The 16,729-nt window shown below is 29.1% G+C and overlaps 1 protein-coding gene across 1 annotated transcript; it reads left to right on the plus strand.

Moving 5' to 3' along the window:
- Window positions 1-7,721: 7,721 nt before the first annotated feature.
- Window positions 7,722-13,176, plus strand: LOC135120778 (uncharacterized). Its single transcript, XM_064045116.1, has 8 exons — window positions 7,722-7,917; window positions 7,977-8,050; window positions 9,675-9,706; window positions 9,810-9,952; window positions 11,309-11,408; window positions 11,768-11,853; window positions 11,996-12,052; window positions 13,125-13,176. Exons 1-8 carry the CDS (start codon window positions 7,781-7,783, stop codon window positions 13,153-13,155), a joined length of 660 nt encoding a protein of 219 aa, XP_063901186.1. The 5' UTR covers window positions 7,722-7,780; the 3' UTR covers window positions 13,156-13,176.
- Window positions 13,177-16,729: the final 3,553 nt, after the last annotated feature.

Below are 16,729 nucleotides of genomic sequence, written 5' to 3' on the forward strand. Positions count from 1 at the left end.
AAGTTAGTGTAATTACATGACCTGAAAGGAACGGTAGTTACTGTTCTGGTAGCATTAATACCTCTCATTTTAGCGCTATCAAAATTATAATTTAAAGGTTTAAATATCTTTTCCGCCCTCCAGTGTCTATGATTAAATATTACATTATTCAATGTAATGAGCGAGGAATTCTTCTCTTTTGATCAAACAAATGAATTTTTCCATATACTTTATAATAAAGCTCTATATCTTTAAGTTTCTTAAGTTCTACTGTCCCCGATTATTCTTCTACGACCTTAGCCCCGTCCTTGTCTGCAACCTTTTCTACACTATTTCTAAGGTTAGTTTCCTCGGTTATTTTCCTTTTCCTCGGTTATTTTCCTTCTCTATGATCTAGTTCTACGTGTGTTGCTACATGGCATAACGGTAATTCCTTTTATCTTTACATCTCCAATTACACATTTTTACGCTTTTTAACTTTCAAGAACATTATAACGGGTTAGGTTTTAATGGTTACATGGGTACATAGAAAACATATACAGTTCATCGCGTGCACGTGTACTACCCCTATAGTAAGCCGCATATATTTAAGCGTGTTTAAAATTTAATCATCACCTTACAACACCACAAATCTAAAATTTAATTAATTGAGGGTAGCTATTTAATGTTCATTAGGTAGTTTTAAGTAAATTGCATATAAATCTTTGTATCTATATATATATGCATAAATATAGTCAAACCTCAGCAGTGGTTCCTTAATAATCCATGTAGGAACAGAACTATCGTATTTTAAACTACTTAATTCTAGAGTTCCCAAGGGTTCTTTTTTGTCTTCTCACAATACTTGTCTGACATATCTTTTCCTACCGCTCAAACTCCCTTGGCGCTATATGTCGATAACACGCTTATTACCAACACCTCAATATCTTCGCCCCTTACAATTAAATACATGCAATCTTACCTAACTTGTTTGAAGAGCTCTGGGGTGGGGGGCGGGGGTAGCTAGAAGAATTATCTCTTTTCATAATCTTCTAACTTGGGTAATAAAGTCATTTATATACCTCGGTGTTATTATTTGGTAACAAACTTAATTAGGAGGCCCACATTGCATATTTGCTTAATATAGTTAGAAATACGACGTACTCTCTTATATTCGCTTATATGCAAAGATAGTACCCTTAACCTTAATAACAAATTAGTTATTTAAAATTGCTATTTTTGGACCAGTAACGAGTTAAGAATCAGTAGCTCAGGCCTACTATTTCTTGACCTCCATAATAGATAGATATCAACTTAAGCTAAACTTTAAAAAAATGTTTACAGGAGCTCCTTGGAATATAATAAAAACCTCCCAATTACATCGTGAATGTGAACTGGGACTTTAGAAGTTTACTAAGCGCATAATAGCTGAGAACTACACCAAAGTCTCTGTAAATTATTGTAAAGGACCACTGGTTAATTTTCTAAGTTATAATCTCTCATTTTTATAAATATAGACGACAGAAACACCTTACTATGTTAGATAATAACTTTAAATGCTGAAGATACTGGGAAACAAGTAGTAATAATATATCATCAGTAGCTGACAGAGAAAAAAAAGTGGAGCGGTAAGTTTACTGTCCTGCCCTGTAGAGGAATCCTCATACTAATAAGTAAATTCCACGTGATCAAGTGAAAAGTCGAGAACAAAAATAATTTTTGTGCTTGGAGAGACTTAAAATAATCAAATAAATTCATATTACTTTCTAGTACTTCCTCGACTCATATAACTTTATTGTCAATCAAAAACATGAGTGGTCTGTCTGTTCCTTTTCTTCTCTTTTTTTTTTATTACTTGACACCGTACTACCACCAACCAGCCCGGCCCTATAAAAGAGCCGAATTATTTTACTGCTTACTCTGGTCTAAGCGGGCAGGAGGGGCTTGTGCACTATCAGTTGACTGGCCCGAAAGCGCAAAAATACAGGGGTCCGGACTCCCGCCATTCTGGCCTAGTGTGGTGGAAAACTGCTAAAAACCAACAGGGAAGAGGGACAAGCCTTAATAAGCGCAAAAACCTAAGGCCTCCCCGTTCTTCTTCCCTTTATTCTCTCTGTCTATTATATACTTCCAGAAGAGATACATGATATACAAAATGTGGGAAAAACGTAAAAACACGCGTTGTACCACGTGGTGTAAGGCGCATGATAACGAGCAAGAGGGTAGGCACGTGATACCTAACCGGAAAGTCACACAGTAGGGAAGTTGGATATGATAAACACATGGTATATACACCGCGTGTTATAAGCACGTGATTTATTAGAGCTAACCAGCAATAATAACCATAATATTTTTGACATATATATATCAATAGCTCTTAAAAAATAGTGACGTTTTAACAAGAAAATATTCAAATCCGTATCTACAAAGTCCGTGAAGGCTTACCACATAATCTGAAATTTAAAAAGAAGTCCTTGTAAGGTTTTTTTTCGTTTCGACAGCTTCACTTTTTAAATTAATCATAGCTTTTAAAGGCAGGATCTTAGCAGGAAGAGAACCCTTCCAACCCTACCACTCGGGGTAATGTAGATTGTTAAAGTTTTAAGAGAAAATCGAGTTAAACTATTTTAATTGGAAAAACTAAATAATTTTGAAAAATCTCAGCCAATCATCCTGAATTATTCAATCAATAAACATGCCCGGTTCCTTTTTTGTTAAAACGTAAGAGGTTGCGTTTATGCTTGTGCTTTGTTATTTAAAAAAGTTACCAAATAATTGTTTAAATTGTTATAAAATAAGAGGTTTAAGGTTATGTTACTCCTAACGACTGTAGCATGCCAATGCAATAAACTAGTAAATAAATAATAAAAAATGCTACTTTCTGGCATTATATACCCTTTTTTTTTCGAAAGAACTTAGTAAACCACCTTTCCGTGCCTTCAAGCGGGGATAACCCCTCTTAAATGTGCGCCCACGCTGAGAAAATACACCGCTGTGCCATTATTTTACCAAAGCGCTAATATAGACCAAAAAAAAGTTTTAATAAATAACGGCTACCGTAAAGCTAAATAAAAAAAAAAGTTTGAAACACACCTTAATCATAAAAACTGAAGTCATATAAAATTTTTTCTTTATTTATTTATCGCTTTGACATACTACAGTCGTTTAATGTGCTATAACTTAAACTGCTTTATACAAATACCCTCATTATGGAGAGGGTTGAAGAGGGTGTGCTACAAGCAACTCGGTTATAAAGACCTAGGAAGATAAAAAGAGCAAAATTGTGTTATTAACTAACAAATTATAGAGAGTAATTAATATTAGATAGAAGAAACTACCGTTAAGCAAGGTAACAAAGAAGTAGAATTAGATAGTAGGAAAAAAGAAACTTAACGAGGAAACTAAGGATACTAAGATCGTAAAAATAGAATTAAGAGAAGCGCAGAACAATATCGAGAACAACAGAACTTAAGATGCTTAAAGATAGCGTTTTTATTATAAAGAATATATCAAAATCCGTTCCTTCCAAGAGAAAGGGGTTTAATTTATATACCTGTAAGAGAAGAAGAGAAAAAAATTAGTTACTTTCTCATTACTACTAGATAAGGCTAATATTTTATGTAGGCATTTGTTGCCATCAACTATATTAAAACCCTCGAATTATAATTTGAAGATAAACGGAGTAACCTAATAAGGCATTTGGGGCGCTCATACGCTGTTGCCATAACAGGGTGGCCTCCTTCCCAAAGTCAAGGCCTTTCGAGCCATCGCACATTAACAAAAAGAGAGCAAATGTCTTTGTCATTCAATATTTTAACAGTTTCTTTCTTCCCTTAAATTTATAATATTTTTATTAAATGATAAATGTTCTAAAGCCGTTACAATTCTCGCTTTTCTAAGATAAATTCAAAAATGTTTAGGTCTTCTATATTTTAAAAAAAAAAATTTGCGAGCTTATGTTTCAAAGCGCTAGTTATTATATTGTCTAGGAGTTCTTTGTATTTAGTAAAATATTTTATACCCCTCCGTCTAAGGTAAAGCAAAAGAGGACTAATCTCACATTCACAATGTAGTTGGAATATGCACAAACATGTGCGCATGTAAACATTCTAGGGGGATTTTATTAAAGTCTGTTTATGAGACCATGAGACAGAAGCGTAATTAATAATAGGTCTGATAATATATAATAATAATTTTTTTTTAGGCTTAAATGGCTCCTTTGCATATAAGAGGATTTAAAGCAGAAATTATATGCTTACTTCATTGATAAGATAATTAATATGAGGCTTCCAGTTAAGCCTACAGTTAATAATAAATAATTCTCATTTTTCTTTTTCTTAAAATAATCATCGTATGGGAGTTAATAGGGTTAATCAATTTTCTACGGCTTTGCAAACCATTTTTCTAGTATAAAGAGATATCCCTGTAGGCATTTATTAGCTAATGCAATTGATTTTGAACTACAATATACGTGTGTGTCGTCAGCGTGTAGAGCTAGGGAAACATTATTAGTAGGAGAGGGGATGTTGCATGAATAAAGGGAGAAAAATAAAGGTGACACTAAAAAGTCCTGAGGAACTCCCGCTTCAAGGATCTTAAGGCGGACGTCTTTTCTATTCGTACAACAAACGATCTATTGCTAAGAAATGAATACAGCACGCGCCCAAAGTATTTCTGACAACTTGTATTTAATTAATTTATAAATAAGTCCTTAATGCCAGACTATTTAAAACTTTTTTCAATTTCTAAGGATACCATAACCTATAATTTTCTTGTAATTTATAGCTTTAGCATAGCTACTAGTATGGTAACCTTTGGTATAAAAATTTTGTGACCTGAAAAATGTATGACTATTGTACTAGCGGACCACGTATATAAACATACACAATTAGTAAAAATCGACCTAATTTCTTTCGTATTTCGCGCTTCTCTACTTTGGTGCTGTTCTTTCTGTCAGCAGGGTTTAGTAATTGATTAAAACCTCAAACCAAAATCAAACAAATAAGCTAAACTAACTTAATTAGTAATCTAAAAGGTTACTAATTACTCGAAACATTATTTATTATAACAAAAATAACTTCGTAATTTCGATAAAAGATAGGTCTGATTAGTTTTTGAAGGTACACAATAGCCACTGGAGGAAGATTTCAAACTCCGATTTAACTATCAGGGCTCCCTATTTTAGGTGGTGAAGAATTATTGTAAATACACTAACACCCAGTCTGTACGAGGGAGGGCTAGTACTGAGGGGATAAAGTTTCTTCAAAATACACTTATAAGCGTTTATATACTTTAAATATTTGATTGGATATTTTCTTTGGTTAATATTTTGCATTTTATTTTATTAGTCTAATGATGCTTGTGCACCAATTGTGAATATTCCCATTTTTGAATCACAGTTATGCTCGTCAGTGTGATAAATTTTTTTTTTATTATAAATCTAAATTTTTACCCTCAGTATGCGCAGTTAATATATATTAACTATAGACCTATGCCAATGATATGGAAGTAAAAAAGAAGCAGAAATAGGTTTACTGAATTTCTTACGCCTACACTCGTATAACGAGTATGAGGTAGAAGGAGCGGTTATACAAGCATATATACATTAATTTTAAAAAGCATTTATGTGTATTATCTGGTTTTCATAAAAGCCGTTATTAACTATAATTTTTCAAGACCCTCATAAATTCCTCAAGCGCGCTTGCGTCTTTAACTATACATAGAAGCAAACGCAGTAATAAATCAATTAGCGTTCTTACATCGTGTTTAAAAATTTTGCAGACGGTAAACAAAAGAAGAAAAATATACTTTTATGCCGAGTAACCTTCTAGGTCTGTTTTTATTACGGTTAGGCCCATGTTTTTACCTCAAAAAATCTACATTTTCACTTACTTTTGAGTTAAATCTGAGATAAAAAAATTGCGCCCGTAGGAGAGCTCCTAGGCTCTTGTCCCTATTCTACTCATTTAGTGAAGCGCGTCCTACGTCTCCTTCGCCCTTCTGGTCCTCATCCATTTTTTTTAGCTTTAGCTTATTATTTTTTTTCTTAAGTTAATCTTTAGGAGTATAATAAATTATCATTAGCTATTATTATTTTAATTTTTTATAAGTTTTCTGTAGCTTTGGCCCATTTTAGTCATCCTAGATCTCTTACGGCTTTAACTTCTTGTCAGCGTGTTGTAAGCATCCCCTTTATTAAAAACTTAGTTCGCGTTATTTAACATAAACCAAGTGCCACTAAGTCATCTCACTATAGCACATTTTGATAAGATTTTCATTAAGTTGTTATATATTATACTACATAGTTTTATGTGCACGCACTCATCAAGAGTTAATAGAAAGTTTTAGAAATATCGCGATCGATTAAAAAGTGATAACCATCATAGTAATTACACTTTAATGGAGTTCTGCACTGGTTGGCTCTAAGTTAAATTTAGCTTTAGCGTAGCTTTTGAATTAGAAAGAAAAAAATAACATTCTGTAAAAAATTTTAAGGTTAAGGTTTATACTGACTCTTCATGTGAAAGACTTTTGCAAAGAAAAGATTCATAATAAATTTTTAATTAAACTGGGGTTTAATAAAAATTACAAGATATAAGGATCAAAGCAGTTGAGATTTATAAAGGTAAAGATTATCTACAGCATGACATATTATAACATTTAATATTTCAACACAAATTACAAAGTAATAGTTTTTATTTAACTATGTTAAAACTGCTTAAATTTATTAAGTCGATTAATTTGTAGTGTATTATGACAATATTTTTGAAAAACAGTTTATTAATTAAACTTAATATCTTAATTTTTTTTTTTTGAGTTATTAAAACGTTATTCTGGAATATCCACTTATCTTATTACACCTGCGTAGCAGTCAGTTAGTAATTTATAACTATTGAAAGAATTATATTAACAATACACCCTCTTCCGTTCCGTAGAAACTCCATAAGTAAGTGTTACGGTTATTATTTTTTATCATTTTCGTCATAGGACGATGCGGCCTGCTTTTTTTGCTCAACGTAAAGCCTTTAACTTGTGCTAAGTTATTAGATCTGCTCTGTAAGATATTATTTTCTAACACATATTAATTACATTTTAATAATATTATACTGATTAAATTTATTTCTGCCTGTTTAAAATATTAAGTTTATAATAATAAACTCACTGAGCTCCTAGTTCATTTAGTTTATTACGGAGGAATACACTTTATCATCCTAAGCAGAGAGGTCTAAAGTGGACATCAATTGCAGTATAAGAAAAATATATATATATGTGATAAAAAAACTAATATAGTTCTTTATAAAAGTGTTTATTAAGGTAGTTACCACTTTTTAAGTTACGTTTAGTAGTTAGAGTTAATCAAAGCTTATTGAGACAACTTCTTTCTTATAACACGCAGGCTCGATAGCTAACTACAAAGAAAATAAAAGCACAAAAGGTGTTACTATACAAACGATCTACGCAAAGTGAGGTGGTTACCAAAACCCATTGGGTACTTGAACTCACGCGGAACAAAAGTGAGTTTATTATCTTAATAAAAAAGTTTTAATCCATAAAAGTGAAAAATTTAAAAATTTCACTATAATAGTAACCAATCAAAAACTTGTTAAGGGCTTTACTGGGGAATTTGTTTTTTTCTCGCATCGTGGAAGAAGAACCCTAACTGACTGTTTATGGTTGCATTTAAAATAAAATATATAAACTTTACTATTTTTAGTGCCTAAATTTCAACATTATTATATTTTTCGTCTGATATGAGTATTCGTTTGTAGTGAGTAGACGGGTTACTCTTCTATATTAATGTACTTTTAAAAAAATATATATAATGCCCTTTAAAAAAAATATTATTCGAATGGAAATTGGCCCTTCCTTGCTTGCCTCAGATTTAAGTAATCTAGCATCTGAGGCTGAACGAGCTGTTCAGGCTGGTGCTGATTATTTGCATATAGATGTTATGGATGGGTACTAACGATTATTACTTCAACGTTTGTTAAATTAGTGTAATTCGTATAAATGTTTAGACATTTTGTTCCAAATATAACTTTGGGGCCTCCTGTTATAAAAAGCCTTCGAGCTCACTCTGACGCCTTTTTCGGTTTCTAATTTACTTTATATATTCATATAGTTTAATATTAAAAATTTAATTAGCTTTTAAATTTTATAATTTTTTTTTAGACACCTTTTTCTTTTTTACTTTAGTTATTCTGCACAATGTATTATAATAAAATATTTTTAGCTCTTGGAATTTGTGGTATTTAAATATTTTCAGACACTCTTTTGGTTTTTTTCTCTACTTTAGTTTAAAAATTTACTTTTATAAATTTTTTTAGATTAGAAAGTTTTGAAACACTTCATATTTTTTCTCGAACTCCTTTCTTTAAGTTCCTTTTTATTTTAGTTATTCTGGAAATTTAGTGTTTAAAATTTTTTTTAACTTATAATTTTTAAGCAAATAAATTTTCTTGGACGTCTTTTATAATTTATTCATAATTTAGTTATTTTGAAAATTTAACAAATAAAATTTTTTTTTTTAAGCATTAAAATTTTATCAAATTTCCTCTTGAACGCTTTTTTATTTTCTTCCTTGTTTATTTATTATTTACTATTTTAGATTTTAATTGCTTATAAATTTTTATATTTCAATTTTCTTAATATTTTTATTATAAATATAAAGTGATCTTAAAATTTTCAACTATTATTAATTAGGTTTTTGTTTAATAGTAAAATTTTTATTTACTTTTTTTATTTAGAAGTTTAATATCTTTTAATTTTTTTTATAATCTTTTGAAAATAAGTTTAATTTCAATTAGTATTAATTACAAGGCAAATTTGTCCAAGTTAACTTTATATAACCGGATTGTTGATTCCTTTTCTTTATTACAATTAAATCCTTAACAATCGTTATCATAAAAACTGAAAGCACAGTTTACATAATATAGTATATTAATATTCTTTATTTTTCTTTTTATTATTCTTTTTAAACCTTTTTTTCGATCATTATTTTTACTAAACCGATAAATAATGGAAAAGTTTATTTACGCAGCTTTAAAAATCTCAGAACGAATTTAATTCAATTTAAGTAAAATTATTTACTAAAACTAAATTTATATGCCTTAATATTTACTTAAGTAAGATCTGAAAAATTATGTTTAAAATTATTTAGATAAAAAAAAAGTAAAAATTTATTTTTTTTAACTTACGCTCGTCTTCAGTTTTACTTTACTTTTTATCTAAAATTATTTTTTAAAAACTTATAGTTAAAAAAACTTTACGTTGACTTTTATATATTCTAGAAATTTATTTAGGAATGTAATTCTATAAAAAGTGCTACTTTAAAATTTTATATACTTTTAAATTTTTTTTTTGTATAGAAGTTTTAACTTTAATTTAAATAAAAATAAATTTTAAATAAATTTTAAGCGGAATATTGATATTTCTTAATTTAGAGATTTTTTAAATAGTTTTTCTTATTGTTATTGGTGTTATAGCCGACCAATCATTATTTTAGTATTAAAAACAACCTCCAATAAACAATATTATTTTTTATTTAATTACTGTACTCACGAGCAATTACTGAAGTAAAAAATTTATGAAATTTTTAACTTAATTGTTAAATTTAATAAAGTAGTAATAAAAGTGTTTCTAATAAAAAAAATTCTCGAAAAATATGTGTTCAAAATCAATAACTTTTTTATATAAACTCTGGATTTTGCTGAAAGATTGTCACATGATGGTTGCTAATCCAGAACAAGTATTTTACTTTTATAATATATTTTCATTTACTTCTTATTTTTTCCTTTAATAATAATTATTAAATTAAGATTTAATTAATTGTTAATAATTAATATAATTAGTGGGCGAATGAAATAGCAATTTCTGGAGGAAATCGATATACTTTCCACCTAGAGGCCACTAAAGAACCAATAAAGTTAGCTAAACAAATTAAAAATTTAAAGATGGAAGTGGGAGTAGCCCTCAAGCCGGCCACGGAAATTACGTGAATTTTTATATAATAATAATTTTATATGTACATATAAGCCGCTCTGGTACGCTAAAAGGCCTCTAGACGGAATCTATATCAACATTTTTATGTGATATTAATTTGTTTTAGATTTCTGGAGATTATATTTATAAGAAATTGTTATAGCTTTAATAAAAGTTTTAGAGCTTATACCACTGCTTGAGAATAATTTACAAAAAAGTTTTTAAATTAATAAAAATCTCAGTTAATAGTTAAGGTAATTAGTTACAGCTTTAAGTAATTTATAGCAACTATTTCTTTAAGTTTTACTGAAAAATATATTGGAGCTAAAGTTTATATAAATATATTAACTAATATTTTAATATAATACAATGAATTAAAAATTGTTTATTTAAATTATAAAATGCCGTTAAAAAAATTTCATTATTTAAATTTTTCAACAAGTAGATTACTAAAGCTTTTAGTTGATATGCCAAATCAAAAAATTCATACGAAACTGAAAAATATATAGATATACGAGTATATTAACTAATAAATAAATAAAAAGTTATTAAAAAAAATAATAAAAAATTAATTGAATAAATCTTCAGAACGTAGATTATTTTAAGTCTGTACCAAAACTACAATTTTAAAAAATACATACGATCCTGAAGTGTATATAAATATAGAAGATTATTTAATAATATTCAAAAGATAAATAAAGAAAAGTAATTTAAAAAAAGTTAAGTTCAAGTTGAAATTCAAATATTGAATATCCTACTAAAACCTTTTACTTGAACTGCATTTTTAAAAATTCACTCGAAATCAAAATATGTATAATTATATAAGACGATCTATTAATAGTATTGAAGTATTACATTAAATAAAAAAATTACAAAAAATACAATTTTGAAGCTAAAATATAAAGTATTTTACTGAATTTACTACAATTTAAATCTCCTGTAAGACTGATTTAAAAGAGTTATAAGAGAGATGTTATGTATACTTTAGTTATTTTAATAATTTAAATTTATGCTCCCCCGCTTTATATAAATAATATTCTCTTTTTTATACTTTTTAAAGTTTACTAATTAAAATTACGATGTATGTCTTATAAATAAATCTAACTTATAAAAAAAAACTAAAAGCTATAAGTTTTTCAAGTTATTTATTTAACGAGGCCGGTATCACAGCGGGTTAGAGTCTGTAAAAAAGTGATTTATGAATCTTCCAAATGTTCTGGATTTACTGAGCTTGTTAACTTAATTTCAAACAAATTTTTAAGTGTTTTTAATAATTTTATTGCGCATGTTAATATTGCTAAAGTGATTTTTGCTAAATATAACAGTAATCCAATAACAGTATTTAAAAATAATTTATAATTGTTTTAAGTGCTCTGGATGGTTTAATTGAGCACGTCGATTTGGTTTTAATAATGACAGTGGAACCCGGTTTTGGTGGACAGAAATTTATGCATCAGATGCTCAGCAAGGTACTCAGTGCTTCTTCTCCTTTAAATAAGTAAAAAAGTTTAAATTCTACTTTGTATCTTCACACCGCCTTGTTACTTTAGGATTTATTTTTCTACTAGTATAAATTAAAAATTTCGATAGTTTTTGTGTAAAAAAACTTACCTTGACTTTAGAATCTAATTTTTATAAGGAGTTCACTGTTAAGAATTGGCTGAGATCAATTATAATTAAAATGTAATATTTGTTTGACTATACTCAATAGTTATTTTTCAATTCACTAAGAACAGCAAATTTTTTAAATTTTTTTTAAATAAACGTTTACTACATTTATTTTTATGTGCCTAATTCACTCTTATTTACCATAAATTTTCTTTTCAAGGTGGAATATTTACGAAGGCGTTACAAAACCTTAAACATTCAAGTAGATGGAGGGCTTAATTCAGAAACTCTTGAAAAAGCTGCTAAAGGGATATTTTTTTATAGACAGTTTTTATAAATTTTTTTTTTCTATTAAATATTTTTATTTGGATTAATATTAAAAGGTTACCATTATATATATCTAATTTTTCTTTGAATTATTGAATGAAGAGTTCTTTTATATATTTATAGCGGGCGCAAATTCAATTGTAGCGGGAAGTTCCGTTTTTAGCTATAAAGATTTGAAGTAATATTAATATATACTTAATTATTTGTGTCTACATTATTAAAAGAAATAATAACGATAATGATAAGATGAATTAATAAGGATTTAATAGGTGGTATATTTTTGACATAAAAATTAAATTTAATTATATAAATTTTATATACTGATTTTTAATTTGTATGCTAAGTTATTAAAATTGCAATTATTATATTAATACTAAGAATATTTATTGTAAAATTAAATAAATTTCAATTGTTCTGCTTTCGGATGGTCTCGAGTAAAGAAAATTAAGCATTCACCCCTTTTTTAAATATTTCGATAATGGAGTTGAATACAAGTAATTATACCTATATATTTTTTTAATAATTATTATAATAAGCATGAAAGAAAACAATTATCAGTATAGGAAAATTATTATTTTTAAGCGATACAATATATAAAAGCAAAAAGGGCAAAAAAAAAATTAAATAATAAATAGTTTTACAATTTTAAATTATTAACACTAAAGAACTTTAAAAACTATGAAAAAAAATTCTTTATATTGTTTTTTTTACTAACAAAACTATAAACTTTAAAAAAATATATAAAAATGCATAAACTAAAAAAAATATATATTAATTAAAAAGTTTAAAAATTTATTAAGCCTAAAACTATTGAAGTTCATAATATTTTTAAAATAAAGAGTATTAAACTCATTAAAAAAAATAATTTGTTTAAAAAATATTTCATAAATCTGTATATAAAATTTGATTGTAGACTGACAGTAATATAGTAGTTGAAAGCTCTTCTTTTTTCTAATTTAAAAATAATTAATATTCGCACTCTACTAGTCTAACCAGCTTCTTCAGATTCGGTCATTTCTTATACACTTGCAAAAAAAAAAGTTTTAGAAAATTAGCAACTTTTGTTTTGATTATCAACTTTTTTTTTATAGCTTTCTTGAATTATGTGTAAGATTTAAGGATTGTTTTAAAGTTTGTAGGAAACTTTTTCTATTCCTTTTTTTTTGCTAATAATCTAATAAACTATACTTATCTTTTTTTATAATCTATACGTTATGGGAAACTTTATTCCCACTATTGTATATTATCAGGAAAAATTGTTTTACAAGAGAAAAAAATTGAAAAAAATTGAAAATTAAATCAAACGTAATATTAATAAAGTTGTTTATTCCCCGTATTCTCTTTAGCCTGCACTACTGAGATAACTTTGGAAATCCTATAAAAAATATATAATTACCTCAACTGAGGCGGTTTATGGTTGTTTATTTTAAACTTTAAACAGGTAGTTACTTATAAATAATAATAAATTAAGACACTTTTTCCCTACTTAAGTTGTAAAAAAATAATATCATAAAAGTAGACATCTTTTAACTGTACCTTGTTATTAACCTTATTTGTTAAATAGTAATTTATCTTATTTTTAAAGCTCCGAAAGTATACTTTATCAGCTAATAAAACCTATTAAATAAAATTTTAATAGTAAGCAAATATAAAAGATTATATTTTCTTCGTAGCACAAGGGAAGGAAAAAAAATTAAAATTTTAAAAATATGTATTTTATTCCCATAATAAACTATTGCATTTTTAACTTTTATATCTCATAAACTAAGGATTCCTATTGACCTGATGAGAAACATTCTAAAGGAAAACTTTCACAGTGAGAATTAAGCTATTTTATGTGAAATTAAATAAATAAATTTTATTCCTGTTCAAATTATAAAATATTTAGGTTTTTGAAAATACTATTTGCTGGAGATTTATCTAAAGTGTTATGTTTATTTATTATAAAATGGTGGCAGTAATGTTTATAATATAAAATCAACCTATCAGGTTTTAGATTAGAAAGAAGTAAATCAGTTGAATAAATAAAATTAGAATGAAGAATAAGAATTAATAAGTAAAGTGAATACAAGCTTAAATTAACAGAAAAAAATAAAATAAAACTCAAAAATGTATAAACCAAAAAAAAAGAAAAAAGAAAGATCTTAGTATTTCCGGTTGATCTTTTATTTAATTACAAATGACAGTTTTTGATGCTCGATCGAGTTAAAAAAATATAGAATAATCGAGCTATCAATTAGGGGCAGGCATGTCACGTGATAGCTTTCACTCGGTGTCTTATTTACTCGACGGGAGTCCCGCTTTGTAATTTGTAACTAAGACTCCTCATACAGTACTACCACCATACTACTACACTCTTACTATACTTTATATTAGCTAAATAAACTTTATAAACTTTGTATATTCGAGTCAATTTACATCAACTCAACAGTACTTAGAACTACTACATAGCACAATACTAGCATACAATTACAGTAGTTATAACTGTATGCTACTAATATACTTTATTCTGGAGTGTACACTATAATATGGCTACTCACTTCACATCATAGTGCTTAAACTTCTAATTTTCTACAGTAGTCATCTCGATGCAATGCGAAGAGTTTTATTACGGACCGCTCACTACAATAAACATAGGATAACCGAAGCTTTTGTCCGGAACTATTTACCGAAGCTACCATATTTATGTAACTTAGCTAATGCTTCACAACAGCGCTAGATCTGATGCTACAATTAAATAATAGCGTATCAGGCAGTCACGTGGTATATCATGAGTCACAAGGCACCATTCGTTATTGAGCCAAAGAGTGTATTAAATAGACGACACGGCCTCTACGGCTCCATTCGAATGTTTTTTACCCATAGCTATATGCCAACCTGTTACAGTCAGAAGGAATATAGCACTTCTCAATGGTCTATGTTATGCAGCCAGTTTTATTATCCTTAAGAGCAATCATTTTTGATCGTTTGTCAAACAACTCTAGGATTCTCAGCGGTACAAGAACCCTGATAACTTTATAGCTAAGCATGGCAGCCATCTTCAGAATTTCAAGTTTTATGTTTCAACGAATGGAGGGTAAGTCCAGAGCAAATACCTTTAGTTTACTATGTAATTTCATCTGAAGTCACGAAACCACTCAACACTAGAGGGTCACTAAACATCACCTATTCTTTATGTTACTACATCCATCTTGCAATTAACCCAGGATGGACATCGAACGTGATGGATCAATGACACAAGGGCAGACAGTCAAGTGACACCTCAAGCAGTTTGCTCGAAACTACTAGACTGCATAACGACTCACTTTTTTAGATAGGTTCGATCTTATTCGAACACTTTACAATGACAGCCTAGGGACGAACAGCAATCTTCGATCCTTTTAAGAGTGTTTAATGCTGAACGAATTTCGCTAGACATGGATAGTGGTCAAACGCGATCCATGCTGTAAAGTATCCCCACTAATACCCCAATCTCTGCAGTTGCTAATCGTTAGAGTAGCGTCGGAAGGGCTTACTTGTTGCAGTCACAGCTCAGCACTGAACAGCACTGGAACGGCTTGTCCCCCGCAAAGGAAAGACAAAGAGAAAGTAAGGCAAGGACGTGCTCCAAAAGACAAGCCTCAATAACAAGTTAGTTTAGAGTTCTCTTATAATTAATTTTCAGATAACTTAATTACTTGTGTTTACCTGGAGAAAATAGCAAAAGTTAAAATTTGTTGCATTTTTATGGTTAAAATCAGTAAATCATAGTATATATTTGTAAATAACACTGTTCAATAATATTGCCTAATACTACATATCACATTCGATACATAGCACAAGCACTAGTACGTAGCCGCATGGTTTACAGTTGAGTTCAGTTAAGTTTCCTTACTCATCTAAACTTAAAGCAAAACTTTTTGTATACCAAAAGAATAGCTTAGGATCAAAGTATAGTGTTGTTTTCGTTACTCATTCAATGAAGATGTTCATGCGAAACGCTTTTAGACGCACTTAGTAGCTAGAAACAGAAGTACTCAAAGAACTTAACCAAATTTGCCAATCTGTTCAAAAAGGGTCTATAGGCTCTACTTTCGTACGGAAAAGAATCAATAACTTCATAAGGCAACGCTGGTATACTTCACGCAAGCTTCTTTCTGCTCAAATTCAAAGTTAATTAACCAATCACTGAATAGGATTGAATTAACAATAGTCATCAGTAAAGAAACGACCTCCCTCCGCTCTAAGCTTAACTTTCGCCAGAAAACGATGCGCCTAACCCTTCTGATACAGGGAACTTAGCACCAAACTTTAGACTACAGCTGCCGAATAGTTTTGTCAATTTTAAAGCAGATCTTTTCGGCTCTTGGACTATCCAGTCATATTGCAGACCCACTTTCAGCTTTCCGAAGTAACGTGCCAACCTCAACTAAGAGCTCGCAATAGGAATGTACATAATTATGCTTCTACGACTTTCACAAATAATTAGCTAATTTTTTCATAATTGAGTTCAAGTACCGTATTAGATACTAGCCATTTGGCAAAATGCCCAAGTTAGAGAGCTTGTTGGAACATCAACGCTGACGCCTTCGAAGAGAGGAGGGCGACATGGACCCGATACAAGTTAAGTTTACATTAAAACGACAATCCGTCTCCGAATGGCAAACTCTTACCATCCTTCGATATTTCTACCTCCCTGAGAGGGCAAGGACTAACATATACGACAGGCGCGTATATATATGACACGATCTTTTTTGTGCGCTTGACAATAATGTCATGGCGGCAAGAAGCAACCGTTGCTTCGTTAAAGAATGTTCTAGAATATCGCGTGGTCCCCACGATATGAATCATTAGCACCAAGATACATTATACCCAG

The sequence above is a fragment of the Zophobas morio genome, unplaced genomic scaffold (assembly GCF_036711695.1).
Source record: "Zophobas morio isolate AGI-343-1 ecotype UQ-CSIRO unplaced genomic scaffold, CSIRO_AGI_Zmor_V1 ptg000419l, whole genome shotgun sequence".
In the NCBI taxonomy this organism is placed as follows: Eukaryota; Metazoa; Arthropoda; class Insecta; order Coleoptera; family Tenebrionidae; genus Zophobas; species Zophobas morio.